General features: G+C 34.2%; 2 protein-coding genes across 2 annotated transcripts; one reads left to right on the top strand and one right to left on the bottom strand.

The window, feature by feature from the left end:
* Positions 1 to 36: 36 nt before the first annotated feature.
* Positions 37 to 8,460, top strand: LOC105836128 (telomere length regulation protein TEL2 homolog). The gene is made up of 8 exons (XM_012679953.3): positions 37 to 269; positions 3,049 to 3,128; positions 3,222 to 3,343; positions 3,538 to 3,914; positions 4,001 to 4,211; positions 4,346 to 4,868; positions 5,005 to 5,151; positions 5,527 to 8,460. Exons 1-8 carry the CDS (start codon positions 229 to 231, stop codon positions 8,349 to 8,351), a joined length of 4,326 nt encoding a protein of 1,441 aa, XP_012535407.2. The 5' UTR covers positions 37 to 228; the 3' UTR covers positions 8,352 to 8,460.
* Positions 8,461 to 12,784: 4,324 nt separating this feature from the next.
* Positions 12,785 to 16,044, bottom strand: LOC105836136 (nucleolar protein 56). The gene is made up of 3 exons (XM_012679966.3): positions 15,606 to 16,044; positions 14,595 to 15,163; positions 12,785 to 14,144 (listed from the first exon to the last, which is right to left on the bottom strand). The coding sequence occupies exons 1-3, from the start codon at positions 15,606 to 15,608 to the stop codon at positions 13,244 to 13,246; spliced, it is 1,473 nt and encodes a 490-aa protein (XP_012535420.1). The 5' UTR covers positions 15,609 to 16,044; the 3' UTR covers positions 12,785 to 13,243.
* Between the last annotated feature and the right edge of the window lie 324 nt (positions 16,045 to 16,368).

Raw genomic sequence — 16,368 nt, 5'->3', positions numbered from 1 at the left:
GACCGCGCGGCGAGTGTGCGTGCGTGCATTCGTGCAAACGTGGAATGGAAGGGATAGCATGGCTACCGCCTGGTGACGTTCCGCTCGGCCGTCGTCGGTGTCAGATGCTTCGGAAAACATCTGGTGAACATTCAGCGAACGTGCGCCGCCGATAGCGATCCCGTCAAGAGAGTGAGAGTACCGCGGCGTCGTGGGTGAGGATTGTGACAACGCGAGAAAACCGCAAACATGATGAACATGTGGAAAGTGCGGGAGCTGATGGACAAGGCGTAAGTCCGATCTCTCGGGGGGGGATGGAAATGCCTGCTTCTCTAACCTTGCTTCTCCGGGCACTCCATTTCGTATTTCTCTCGTCGGTACGCTTCCCAAATCGGTCTTCCCCTCTCTCTCCTTCTCCTCCTCGTCACCCGTCCGCCCGCGCGATTGTGTAATACGTTGAAAGAAATCGTACACCGCTCCGTACGAACTCACATGTCAAGAACGTGTCACGCGACCGTTGAACGAGCGAGAGCGAATGGATGACAGATTCGAGGATCCTCGGGTCCTTCGGCCGCCGATTACGTCGCGCGTGAGGATACGGCCGCTTTCGATACGCATCTCCTGTCGGAGAGAGAAATATACAGCGAGGAAGAGAGAAGGGAGTGACTCATAAAAACTGGAACGGCACGAATAATTTTATGGCGCGACCTTGAGATTCGATAGTGCGGTGTGCGATAAACGATGCGAGAATAATCGCGAATTGATGACGGATGGCGCGGGTATTGCATCCCTCCCCCCCTTCATCTTCCTCTTCCCTCCTGCGCCCACCTTCCTCAGGTGCACGCGTAGTATTTGTTTTGTCAGCGCTTTCCGCGGTTTCCTCCTGCCCGACTTTCCCTCCTCGTCACCGCGCTTCTCAAATTGTTTACAGATTATTACAGCCCGTATTCGGAGCGCACTTGTGAAGGTGTTGGCGCGTTTTTTTTTAATCTTTGTTTTACGTCAAACGGACGATAAAGATGAAATGATAACAAAAAAGCACGGTGACATCTTTAAAATCATCCGAATACTCCGTACGTTCGTCGCCTTTAATTGAAATCGGAAATTACAGAGCACCTCCGAAGAATTAACGTCGAGAAATCTGGAAAGAAATGTGCTTTAAAAATTCGCGCCGTTTCAATATCCTAAGAATCGAGACTATATGCCCTCTCGGCAAATATTTAATGATCTTTCGGGAGAAAATTTACAAGGTATCGGTAGGCATTTTTTCGCAATCTCTTACTTAATCGTACTCGTCGCGATCGTCGAAGCGAGTTTATTTGATGCCTCAGGCATGCGGAACGCCGTAGAGAGGTTTATTCACGCGATATGACATTCCGATTCTTATCAGTCGCGCTTGGAATACTCGCGTTTAGAATTATGAAAGTCTTCAATCCCGTATACTCTATCGCTCATCATATATTGGCTTTGCTACCTGTACTATTTGATACTTTTAGAAATAAAATTGAAGTACTTTTGGCTAAGTTGTTGTTTAAATGTAGTTACCAGAATTATTTGATCACTCTAATGATTTACTTAGAATAGACACATTATTGATCATAATACAATATTTGTATGGACTAATAAAAGTTTTTTTTATTCTCTCTTGTGAAACTTTATCTTTACGTTCTGCAGGATTGTGCCGTAAATTTTAAGATTATTTATATATTTTTTAGATTACATTTATACGATTTTTTAATGTAAATAATGCAAGCAATGAAAATTATTATTAAGTAAGACAATACAGGAAAAAAATTATTATGAATTAAGTAAGACAATACAGGAAAAAAATTGAGTTATAAAATTATTTTTGTGTTCCTAAATAAAATTACCACATTTTTATTTTTTATTTTATTACATACTAGACTTAAAATAAAAGGAGAAAAATTTGTAAGAATGAATATTAAATACATTTGTTAATTTTTAGAAAAATTGTTTTCAGCAATATTTCCATTTAAGTAGAATAATAAATCTTTAGAAAAACCATTTTAATTGTAATAATGATATTAATTGAAAATATAATGTTTGTCTAAAATTTTAGTAGATGTATATTTTTCCAAATAATCAGTAATATTTTTAAAACAATAATAAATAATAACTAATTATAATTTTTTAAATATTGTTCTTAATATTTAATAATTATTAATTTGTTATTTAACGCTTATAGTTCTGTTTATATTTATGCTAATATTTTTCAGCGAGCCTTATTTTCGAATTTTCTTTTTTTTTAAATTGAAAGATATTAATGAGGTAATAGATTTTAATAACATATATTTGTATTAATTTGTTTTTAATCGATGAGTATAACAAAAAGTGAATCCAGACATTTTTCACGATCTTGTGCTTAATTGTGGTCGTCGTCGAAAATAATGTACGGCCGGTGTATGCACACGTAACTCAGATTACAGCAAATTAATAATTTTAATAAATTAATTGAGTCTACGAGTTACATGTTCACGAACTAATAATCCTGATAAATTAATCTCGGATTACGATCCGACACAGTAAGCCGCGTGAGATACCTCGCGAACCTGTATAATGGCTTTAAATTGTAATCATTTACGTAATTCACGGCTCTATGCATTTTATCGCATGGATGAACTTTGCATATACGCTAATGTGTTTACAGATCAAACTAAGGTACCAATAAGGGAGGGGAAAAGGAGAGATTGTTGTTACATTTAATTATACTTTATAAATAGTGTAGTGTTAATAATAGGAACATTATCACTGTAAGTAAACCTTTTATGTTTGCGTGATCCTGCTGTAAAAGCGATCTGTGGGCGAGAATATAAACAGTATGTTTGTGTAATGCACACATCTTTGCGGTGATATTACACGGTTTTATCAGACGTTTCTTTTTTTTTGCGGAAATGACCACACGGAGTAATTAGCGGTACGACGAATGTAACACATAGTTACACAGCTAATTTAATAACAGATTTATCAGAATCACGATTTATAGTTTTGCACATGTCGTAGATTTGCACGCGCGAAACTTTATTTTTAATGAAATACTGCACTTCGCAGGACCAATGTCGTGATGAATTACACGGAAACGGAAGCCAAAGTTCGCGAGGCAACCAATGACGACGCGTGGGGTCCCACAGGTACGATCTGCGCTTTCGGACAATAGCTTCACCACCAATACTTTAACATGGAATAGTCATAAATTAATTATACGGAATGCGTTACTTTTTAAGGGGCAATGATGCAAGAACTGGCTCAGGCTACATTCACGTACGAGCAATTTCCAGAGGTGATGTCCATGCTCTGGAAAAGGATGTTGCAAGAAAATAAACGAAATTGGCGACGAACGTATAAGGTACGCGGTCGTATTTCTCTTGTAAATGTTATATCACACATTCAAGGAGAAACAATAAACTTTGTTATAGTAGAAGATATCAGGATCGTTATTATATTATAACATAAAGAGGAAAATGCACATGGAGACAACTGCATTTTATTCTCCATCCGTACTTTTATTAGCTTATTTCATTAATCTTCTTTTTTTTACAGTCATTACTCCTCCTCAATTACTTAGTTCGTAATGGCTCGGAACGAGTCGTCACATCGTCACGCGAGCATATCTATGACCTCAGGTCTTTAGAAAATTATACGTGCATTGACGAATTCGGGAAAGATCAAGGAATAAACATTCGACATAAAGTTAGGGAATTAATTGATTTTATCCAAGATGATGATAAACTTAGAGAGGAAAGGAAAAAAGCCAAGAAAAATAAAGATAAATATGTTGGTTTGTCGAGTGAAGCGATGGGAATGAGATTTGGGGGTGGTGACAGATGGATGGACAATCCTAAGTGGAAGAAATCCGGCGTAGAGTATAACGATTGGGAAAGTCGTGGGAAGGGAGGATTTGAGGACGCAAATAATAGGTATATATTCGGATTTGCATTTTCCAGATATACATTGACATTATTTTGTCTGTTTCCTGTAATTTTTATATCTTTTTATCTTATAGTGACGATGGCGAAAGAGAAGACTCGGACAACGATACTAGCCCAAAGAAAGGTGGACGAGAATATAGGGATACGTTGGACAATATAAATCAAATTGGTAAATCTGCTCAAACAGCAATATCTTCTACAAATGCATCTCCGGCACGAACAACAAGAACTATCAAAAAAGTAGATCTCGGAGCGGCAGCAAATTATGGAAAAGAACAATCTAATGTAAGTTTAAGGAATGAGTTTTATTTTGCTATTGTTAAATCTTTTGCACTTAATATGAGACATTATAACTATACGTATAATTGTAAAGATATAATTATAAATTAATTGAAATGTATCTTTCTATGTTCTTACAGAATAGTGCACCGGTGCAACAAAATAATAGTTTATCATCGCCAAGAAATCAACAAAAAACCAAAAATGATATATTAAACGACATCTTTGAATCGCAGAGCGACAATAGTAGACTAGACGATGAAGATTTCAATCCACGAGCGAACACTCAATCACTTACTCAGTCACAAAATGCAAACGCAGACTTTGGCGATTTTACTAGCGCGTTTAATAATTCCACGACGGTGAAGACGAAAGATAATAACGACGAGTTTGCCGATTTCACATCTGCCTTTAATAATGTCGCTGTATCTAATCCTCCAAGTCAGCCGCAATCGCAAATCAATTTAATGGGTGTTACAATACCAAGTGTAAATAATCCAGCGAATAATATGAATAATAGTAACGCAACGTACGCCAGTGCAATGCAAACCGCAGGCACAACGGCATTTACTGGGACTCCCGCTATTCAAAAAACATCTAACGATCTATTTGATTCCTTATCATCACCAAATCTCAATAACCAAATTACAAATAATAATACAGGTATGTGTATATGTGTATTTAGTTAGATTGCAGAAATAATTATATAAAGAAGTTTAACAGAATAATAGGTTTTTATATACATTTATATATGTATATAAGTTTATTAATAACAATAATTTTATATAATTTGTTCTAGTGACATCAAATACGGATCTCTTATCGGATTTGGACAGTGTGAATGCCTCAGCCATGAGGCTACCCGATGGGCGAATAAATAACACTAATAATTCGAATATTTTTATGGGAATGAACAATACACCTACCAGTACCGTTAATTACGCAGGTGAGTATACAGTTAAGAAATTTAACAGATTTCTTTAATTACATAATTAGCAAAGTTTTTATTAGTATATATAATATTTTCTTGTAATTATAAATTATGTGTAACGCGTACCTATACGATATCTGTGTAATATGACGCATGATAAGTAATATATCATACAAAAATATATCAAAATTTTCAGACACAATATTTCTGAACTACTCTAATTATTAATTATATATTAATTATTAATTATAGTAGCTATATTTGATAAGAAAGAAGAGTTTTTTAATTGCTGTTGCATGCGTTTCCGCGAAAAAAATCTGTGTGTGTGAAAAATACATATCCTCGGAGTTGAAGCTAATGTAATTCCCCCAAGATAGTCTTTCCTTGCAGCCTGTAAATACGAAGAGAGCGTCATGTCAATCGAGAATCTCTCCAATAATGCTGCCAATCAATTATTGGAAGTATTGTGCACCATGCACGATATTAAAAGTCGTACTGATTTGGAGAAAATAAGATCGTCCATTACGAATTACGTCAGATTTTTGCCGGGGCCTGCCACTCTGCAAAAGTACAGCGGTCTTGATCTCGACGTGAGAGTGGACGCCATATTGTACGGCAGAATTTTGGAGGAGATAATTGATAAATTCGATCGTGATTGGCCGCTAAATGAAGATGGCTTGGACCCTACGATCGAAAAATTGATGATCGTCGATGGTGCAACAGTCTCCATGTTATTAGAAGCTTTGAGAGCTTTAACTATCGCTTTAAATGAATCCAAAGATGAGAAGAAAACTCACGTTATTTCAATGTTATTGAGCAATCTGTTAAAGAGCGAGGCGATATTTTCGGGGATATTGGATGCGAGTAGAGACGAAGAGCGATCTTACATCCAAGAGGAAGAACTCGATCAGATCTGGCGAAGTGTGACACAAATTTTAGTCTCCCTGCCCAATCGCGTGTCGAATAAACTGCAGTTCAATACGCCGAAATCTTGCACGCCGGAAGTATACATAAAGATTCTTTGCTTTCACATATCTTGCGCGATATCGTTTATCAATGAGTTATGTAATCATGATATTAAGTCAAAAACATTTGCACTCTCATTTTTAATCAGCAAAATTGTAATCAGTTTGAAACCATGTGATTTCACGTGCTTTTCCGATATTTTTGAAGAGTGGTGTCTCGAAAACAAAAAGAACGAGCGACGTCTAATCGAAGATATACTTCGCGAATTGGATTCAGTCGCCATTGAACACATGGCCGTTTTGTTCTTGAAACGTTGTGATTCCAAACTCGGTGTGCGTCCTATTTTCGGCAATTTATTAACGGAATCGAATTGGAGATACATTTTAACGACCAAAATTCCTTTAATGCGTTATTACGAAAACGAAAAGCTAGTTATAAATTTAATTTCCTATTTGTCATCTTTTTCGAATAAAAATAACATTTTATCAGAATTACTGATCAAGCTTTTGGAAATTTGGAGGGATAAAAGTATTTTGAATCACGTCTCTGTGGAACAACATAGGTACATTACGAAGCTGATCATCCTGTCTGTAAAAACTTGTAAAGATCTTTTAAGTCATGTCGAAAGGGATCAATGTCAGAAACTGTTGCTTTCTGGTGTATCCGTCCATCTTGAGTGTACAAATATAACTTTGAGAGCGATGGGCATGATAGTCGCCGAAATTTGCATAAGTTCCTTATGTAATGATAATTCACCGACATTGAAGTTTGAATATGATAGCATGCCTGCACCGGTGTTAGAGCTACTTCAATCTCTAAGGGATCTAAATGCGCTTGTAATGACTGTAAATATACAAGAACAGTGCGAGCGAAGTGGCGACTTAATAACAGGAAATATTGTTTTCGAGTCTTCGAGTAGCAAGAAAATTTACGAATTAGGTGTTAACTGTGACATTTTGCCTAGCATTGAAAATCTGTCCAGTGAAAAAATTGAGAGGAATACATATCTAACATCAGAAAATAGCGCGTTAAAAGATGATTTGACAAAAAAGAATGAAATGAAACAACAAGCGAAACCGAATTATAATAACGATTCGGATCTGGACAGTGACGACGATCTGGTTCCTTACGATATGAACGACGATAAACCGTCCAGTAAAACACGCCCGATGTACTTGCGAGATTTACGCGACAATTTTACGGATGAACGTACTTTTTCCAATCCCGATATTTTCTCCGAATCCCTGCTGGCCTGTGAGGAATTAATATTGACGCAATTGCCTAACGACGATGTGTCATTCGCGATAGAACTCCTGCAGCTACTCGTCACGTTGAAGCAACATTCTTACGTAGAGAACTTTGAACTTGTGATTTTCAAATGCTGCGTGGCAATTTTGACTGTGCGCCCGAAGGAATGCGCCGAGTTTCTCTGCAAGGAATTTTACGAGGACATGGGAAAGTACTCGCTGAGTCATCGCTTGCTATTCCTAGATATATTGGCCGAGTCCGCCAGGCAGTTATCAAAAATCGATGTCGATGACGCAGATACCGCCGATACTACCGTGGATACTGTAGTCAAGAAGAAACGAATTCCAAGCCGCATATCACTTTTCATCGATACGCAAGAGAATAAAAAACAACAAGCGTGGTACGATGAAGATTTTGACATTGATCTAGAAGCATCGAAAAATCAGTCGGCAGATTGGCAAGAAATCGTTGATAAGAGAATTGCGTCGCGCACAAGACGATTCGCTCATCATTCCAAGTCTCCCAAGTTACATATTAATCACTTCGGAAACGTAGCTTCTTCATTTTTCTATCCACTTCTGCACGGTTTTGGCCATCGAGATGTTCTTAAGCTTAGTAACATAAACATTTATCAAGATCAGGAAAATATTTTACTCTTACGTTATCTGAAAACATTGTCCGCCATAATGTTGGCAGCGCAAAATTGTCCGTTGGCATCAAAGATGGGTAAAGAGATACTAGAGCTTATGTGGATAGTAAGGAATCACAATGAGGCGACAGTGAGATTAGCCGTTACAGAAAATATTGGATCTGTACTTATTGCAGTGCCAAAGGAAGCTATCATCGATGAATTGTCTGAACCTTTAATGGAAATAAGAGAGTGGCTTGTATTGTCGCAGAACGTCGTCAATGGCGAACACGATGCAAATTGCAGGGCCTTAAACGCGAAAGTGCTATCCTTTATTAATTTAATTATAAGCTCCACTTTTAATTGTGTGTAGATTAATTGAGAATCAATTAATTAAATAGTGGAATATTATTATTTAAAAAAAATTCGTCGTTTTTACAATATTATAATATTACCATATTTATACGATATTATGTATGTACAATTTCATGCAGAATGTTTTGTTTTTAAAATTAATTTTTTCCATGTGCGAGAATTATACTCACACACACACACACATCCAATAGATTATATGTATACTTTAAATATAAAAAGTTTTGTTATAAGTTTTTAATTTAATTTGGAATTATACCTATCTAAATCACTCAACATACGCGTGTACTATTGACATTAATTTCATTTTTATAAGATTAAAGGTTTTTAATAGATAACACACGTAAATTCAACACACATTTATATGACTTTGTACAGTATAAAAAATTGCTTCGTAGAACAATGTCTTTATAGTACTATGTACAATACACATTGTTTAATACATATTTAATTTAAGTGTTTTAAACTAAGTAGGATTGTAATATCAAAGTAAATCTAGTGCTACAAATTTTAATAGAATTCTTAATTAAAATAATAAAATTTTTTTAATTATAAATGTTAAGAAAATTTTTATATAGATATATGATGATTATATATACAGATACGAGATAACGATTACAATACTACGAACTAAAATTCGTGATCGCATTTAGGATCGATCGGATTGACACCCGTTACGAATCTTCTTCCACCTACGTCCATCAATACTAGGAATCAAACGTCTAATAATATGACATCCACTACGCAAGTCGGTTCAACCTGGGCTGGTTCCGGATTGAATATTGATCTCGATAACATAATGGGTAGTAAAACAAAACAAACTGGCCCAGCACCGACGATGAACCAATTGGCTAGCAATAGCCCACAACATCAGATTAAGATAGGATGTAAGTAATTTCTTAACGACCTAATTGATTGATGTGAAAATTATACTTTTCTATTAAGTTCTGTATCAATAAAATTATCTTTTTTTTTTTTATTGATCTTTGAAATAGCGTAGCCTTTTGACGTAATTGTTTGTGAAATTTTAAATTATCTCTAAATCAATTGTTTTAATCTGCAGGGTGTTTACTATCGAAAAAACCTAGAATTTTCACAGGATTTTCTTTTTACCCTTCCGTTCTATTAATCATAAATTTTCGTGGAATTTTAACACTCAGAGAAATTTTTTGAATGTTATTTTTAATTTAAATTCTATCTTTTACAAAACTATTTCGTCATTTTTTTTATAATTCAAAATGTTGACAATCGATAGCAATAAATATGGCCTACACATTCATATACATATGATACATACTAATAAATGAATATACTAATAAATTAATATCAATTACCCGCTTACAATTCCGTAATATACATCGTACATAAATTTATTTCAAAATTGCATATTAAAAAATTTTTTACTCTTAGAATTTCAAATAAAATTCCTAGAAAATCCGAAAATTTTATAAGTTTTTTTAAAAGAAAATTTGAGTATTTTATATTATTTGTACTGTGAGAATGTGCGAGTGAATAAGGATGAAATTGTGTATGCCTATAGCAGCAGGAATGGGATACATGTCACCAGTGCAATCTCTACCACAGAATCAGCAGCAGCAACCCAATGCAACATTCTTTCCTGCATTCCAATAAAGGATTGCCGAGCGGTTTATAGTAGAACATAAGTTTCAAGGCACAATATGCAAGAATTGAAGTTTTATGGAGAAACTCGTTACTATTTATTTTGATTCGATTGATGATGGTAAATCTTACATTTTTCGCCTGAATTCCAATTCACAGGGTTAAACGATTACATATACTGAAATATTTTCTATTGGCATTTGACTATAGGCATAACGTGTTTTAGAAGACATATATGTCAAAGACGTGTTCAAAAGATTCGAAAAGATAAATTGTCGAGATTTTGTAATTTTTATTTATATAAAAAAAATATCCTAATATACCAAATTCTTAATCATTGGTATTTAAATATAAAAATATGCAGCAAAAGAAAAATGCATAAATGCAAATAATATGTACAATAATAACAAATAACATAAAGAAATCAATCATTTTTCCTAATTATTGTGAGGCAGCCTGATATAGTCTAAGCCAATAATTAACGCAAAGGCGACGACAAATAGCATTCCTGTAACTCATAAAAAATAAATGTAAATTCTGTAATATGCGTCATACCATTGTGTATTATGCGGGAACAAATTTGGCAGGAATTATTGCCATGTGTATTTTATACATAATGTATATTAATCTTGAAAAAGGATTGGGATTATGCCTTATAGATAAAATGTATTATAAAAATGTATACAATGAAGAAATCGGAAGAGCATAATCTAAATATTACGTTCACTTGTCATCGTGTGTACTTTGTCTGGAACATGGACACAATGGGTGAAAGTTGATGCTTTTATAATTAACTATATGAAGGATAATAATTGCGGTAGTCTTAAAAAATGTGCATGTAAAATAACGGCAGCATAGAAGTTACGCAAGGAAAAAAAAGAATTATTAAATGGATATTATTAATAAGTGCTTCCCTTTTATGATTATTACGGCAGGAAAAATTACGATCCTCTTTCATAGGAAAAGAAATGTAGATAAGAACGTGTATTTTTAACGTTTCTTTTATCATGAGAAACTGAATTGATGAATTGAATCTGTGCACAAAATCGATGTGGATAAACTTTCGTGCTCGATTCAACATCAGTTGCATACGCGATCCAATGTAAATGGTTAAGGATTTAACGATTGCGTAATTTTAATATGTATTAAAAGAAGTTATAATCTTTATTATTACATGATATTATACAATTATCATAAACTGAGTGACGAACGATCATTATTAGCATTTGATTGTATCTTACTAACAATGAAAATAATGCATATCCTTCGACGTAAATGTTTATGAAATTATCATCACATCGTAATTAATTCTAAACAAATAATATATCACATTATGTTACACATATATTTACATTCACATCACACATTGTTATTTTTTAAATTCTGTTTATCTTTGCTGCATGATATTTTGAGATATATTTTAAGTTACTTATCTAAAGAAAATTTTAATTTTTATAATAAATTTTTAAAGTTACTATATATATGTTGAAGAAAAAGAAAGATACTTGGCATTTATTTTTGGATTTTTAACAGCAATACGCAAGTCGAAATGATTTCGAACTCAGTGGCAAAGCTAGACGTTATACACATGTTATATAAGAATGGTTTTTATTATCTATTTCTACAGAAGTACATAATGTAGTATTAGTATTATGAGATTGCAGATCTCAAAAGCAATTGATATAATGGAAGCCATTCTCTGTAATTACCTAGAAAAAGATATCATGTGGAGTAGTTATCCAATTGTTCAGTTTTGCTCTGTAAAGTTGACTCAAAGAGATCACAAGCTAGAGAGGAACTTTCACACGAGTACCAGAGACTGAATTATGTAAAGGCAAGTGACCCTTTACATTTTCCATTATTTGAGCATTTTATATGAGGCAAGATGTTTAACAACATAGGCAGGGAAATATATTTTTCAAATATGAAAATATATTGTACAAATAATATAAAAAGAGAAACGTTGTTTTAGTCAATTCAACGCGTAGAGAATCATCAACCGATTATTAAACGTTATTATGGAGGTGTATGTGTACAGTTTAGTGTTATAAAACCCTTTATAAAACTCAAAGTTAACACGAATTGTGAAAAAGCACCTATTGAAATTAAGTTTTTCTTATAGCTGGCGATATTAATACTTTGCGTAACATAAATTTACCATTTGAAATTATGCTTGTGTTATTTACGCGCGATAATATTGTTTATGACACTTACAATTAGATTAATTGAATTGATACCATTGCAGATAAATTCTCATTTTATAAAATATTACAATAAAAAAAATTGAAGTTTAAACCAAAAATTATGAATGCAATAAATTCTTTAATATATTTTGCATCAATCTTGTAATATTTGGAATTCATAAATTATATCGATACATATCAATATTAATCGCGCGTATAAAAAAATATATATATAATATATATATACACATAATATCCAATGTAATGTGTAAAATAACTTCATATAAAATTTGTATTTAACTAATCAACAATTATTATTTCTCCAATGTGAATCATGGCAGGATGAATGCTTATAGTATTTGCATATGCGATACGATATTTTTAAATGGCTTAGTTGATTTTTGAGACTCTGAGACTTCGCTAGAATCAATAATTCTAATGTATAATTATCGTTTAAGTATTTATACTTATACTTTACAGACTTATTGTTATTAAATGCTAATTGGTGCTGGTGTTAACCCATAATATTATGTATTTCCATTTACTTTTTTATTATAAATTACCTCTTTTCCTATTCCTGTTCAAATATAAATAGGGAAAGCAACAAATATTGGGATTAATTAAATTTCCATTTTACGTGTATAAATTTTTTTTATTATTTTTTAAAAGTATGAGTTACACAATTGGTCGTCTGTATAGTAATTAAGTTTTTCGATGTACGTAGTCTGTTTCATATGTATAAGATTTTCTCGAATATAGAAAATGTATACGCATCTCCTCAATGCAAAAAAAAACGTTATATCGAGGTAAATTGTTTATTAAAATTTTTACATTTTTGTTTGTATTTTCGTGTATTCTTGTACCATTGTAAAAAGACACTGTAAATGTCTGCATTTGTAATATATGAATTTGTAGAAGATAATGAATGTGTCAACGCTAAGTAATATACTTAAACATAACTTTATGTTAATATAAAGAAGAAATTATTATTAGGTAAAAATTTATAAGAATATTTCTATGAACAAGTTCACATATTAAGAAATATTTTATTCCTTCATTTAAAACACGTATGGAGAAAGCAATTCTTTTTTTATTCATCATTTTGTTTTGATTTTTTCTTTTTTTTCTTTTTCTGCAACGAGGTGTCTTCACCATTTTCGACGTGTCCATTTTCTTGACCATTTTCCACGAGCGTGTCGCGTTTTCTTTTTTTACCGTGTTTCTTTTCAGCCTCCTTTTTCAGATCAGCTAACACGCGTTCCGTTTCTTCCAGTGCCTCCCTCATCACGTCCAAATTTTTCTTCGGCTCCTTGCCAGTTGTATAGAAGATCAATCTATCTTCTACTTGTTGTCGTAATTTTTCACCGAACACCTTCGTCTGGTGCATCCGTTCATCCCGGAAACAATCAATTCTGGAGGCAATAGAACATTTATTTGCAAGGTACCTCGCGATTCTACCCTTGTTTTTATGGCCGGCACGACCGATAAATGTAGAATGAAATAAGAGCCCATATTTCGGTGTGTTTGACTTTTTACGGTTTTTCAACGCTCTGAACAAGGCTTTCTCCGCTCCCAATATCTGAACGGTAGACGCTGGCGCCTTCGCTAAATTAGTAAGCGATCCGGCATGTGCTATTAATCTGGCGCCGACTTGATCCCCGATTAAAGTGGCTAAATTCGGTGCTACATCTTTCATTTTTGTCGTCAAATATTCGGACATCCTTTTCCTATATTCCGCCATTGCGATAACGCGTGCAGCGAAAATCCCAACGTTCTTTAAATCATCTAAACTTATGTCTATTCCCATGGATGACTTTGCTGCTCTTACAATGTTCTTCGCTCTTGCATCGTCCTGAACAACTTCTACTAATTTTTCCTCCTTCTCGTCCGTCATTTCTTTTCTATCTTTTATTATTTGCGTCACTTTCGCGTATGTCAAATTCTCTGGAACAATTTTTACAAGTTCTGGAAAGTGGTAACTGTACCATTCTCTGAAATCAACGTGAAAAATTATCCTTAAATATCCGTTACACATGTATACATAGACAGGTCAAAACAAGATCTAATTTTGCAAATTTTTTGTGAAAACAAAAACATGTTTATTTCAAGTCATGTTTATTTCATTATAAAGATTACACTTTTTAAAATAAAGATTTAAATTTTATTAAAAAATAATATATAATGGCATTGCTATTCAAATTTGTTTTCAAAAATGCATGTCAATCATGACTTCATTAATTGATTTGCAATTTTATACATTTTTTTCTGAATATTACAAACTTATAATACTTGAAGAAAGATATTTTTTACTTGAAACATGACTCTTCCATCTTTTTTTCGTTTTTCTATTCAAAAATTCACAAAATCGAGATCCTATCAGAATGTATATATCTCATTAAATATATTTTATTTGAGATATTTTCAATACATATTGTACATACTTCATACGCATGCTGAATGTGTTGATATCCTTGTCCAATTGATCCATCAGGGCTATACTCTGAATAATCATGTTGTCAACACGACGCACATTGAACTGAACTTTTCCTCTCGAATAACTGTGCCCGAGGCCTACTTGTGCAGCCTTGGCGTTCTCTGGTGTAAAGCCCTTCACCAGATCATTAAAATGGAGCCGAATTCCCCTCATGATCTCAGGAACAGCATTCATATGGTCGCACTTTATACCCAATTCCTCTGTAATTTTGGCACCAAGTTTGGATTCCGCAATACCAAGAACAACATCCTGCTTGGTAAACCCACCAAAGCAGGAATCGAGGAAGAGCTTCAGATCGTCCGTCACTATTCCCTCAACAATACTGTTGATATTTTTCAGAGCACACACCGCAGTCTTGAAGGGACAAAATCCGACAAGGCTTACAATGCTACGAAAACGAGACAGATCTGTCACGGACTGTTCCACCTGAGGTAACAGCATTCCGATCTCCTCGAATTCTTTAACGCGGAATACGGCGTAGCCAGCGGCATGTTCAAATAACATAAAAAGGTTCGGCTGTAAAAAATTAATTTATTATTAAAAATAAATATTAAAATGTAACAGCAATATTCTATAAATGAAATTATTACGATCATCTTCTTATTTCGATATAAACCAGAAGTGTCTTTAAAACTTGTTTTTATTTCTCGCTAGTTTTGTTTACTATTTTCACAGTAAATGATTATCGCGTGCATATACAAGCTGCCCTGATTAGAGGTTAACATCAAGTTTTGTTAATATATGTTTGTAAAATAATTATATTCAAAATGTACATATAAAGTTTACATTACGATTTAAAAAGTATTTATTAGACTTCAAAACCCAAAACATTAATTGCAAAAAAAATCTAAATAAATTGCAGTGCTTGTTTAACGACACGTTGCACCAGTCGATAGAACGTTAAGTATAGTAAATAAGAAATTATAGCTTGAAACAATTCGAAATTGCTTGCACTTACCATTATTCGCAAATTGTAGATTTTTTATTCAGTTGAAAAGAATTTCAACGTACGTAAAATCTTCGTAAAACTCGACCATGTGCGTTACACACGACGTATACGTAGCATCGTAGTACATACGTACAATCGCGTGGTGCTAGTGCTAACGCCGGCGGCCGGATGTGAATGACTGGTAAAGCCGAATTGAGAATTGAGACGGTAAAGTAGCACTACTATCTGCGTAGCAAATGGAGATGTAAAGCCGGGTCTACAATGAATCATTAGTCGTAAGTTCAGATCGATTTATCGATTTAACTCGCCGCGGTCAAAGACAATTTATACTGCGTAAATTATCTCTTGGCGGCCATCTCCTCGTTGTTTTATATCTCCATACCAACATAAAAAGTAACGTGAAAAAGAAAAGAGGAAAAGTGATCGAGCGATGGCGTGCGCGCGCGAAGAAAATTATTTCCCGTCGATAATGAGACGAGCTTCCTGATTGGTTTGACTCCGTAATTCAAAATCGAGCATGAATTAAAAGGCGAAATCGCGCGAGTTCACAAACCTACTTTTTTCAGCTAAACTTCTCGCGCGCACACATTACCATTCGCTCTCCCCCTCTTTTTCTTTTCGCGTTACAGGGGAAAAAAACAACGAGAGTATGACCGCCAATCGAAATCGCCGAAAAAAGAATGGACGTCACGGCGTTTTTAGGCGGGCATCGCGTGTGGCGCGCTCACATTTTTCCCTCTCACCCCGACCGCGTGCTGCAGATCGGAGCTCG

The sequence above is a fragment of the Monomorium pharaonis genome, chromosome 4 (assembly GCF_013373865.1).
Source record: "Monomorium pharaonis isolate MP-MQ-018 chromosome 4, ASM1337386v2, whole genome shotgun sequence".
In the NCBI taxonomy this organism is placed as follows: Eukaryota; Metazoa; Arthropoda; class Insecta; order Hymenoptera; family Formicidae; genus Monomorium; species Monomorium pharaonis.
The sequence above is the reverse complement of the archived record's forward strand: the minus strand, read 5'-3'. Positions and strand labels throughout refer to the sequence as shown.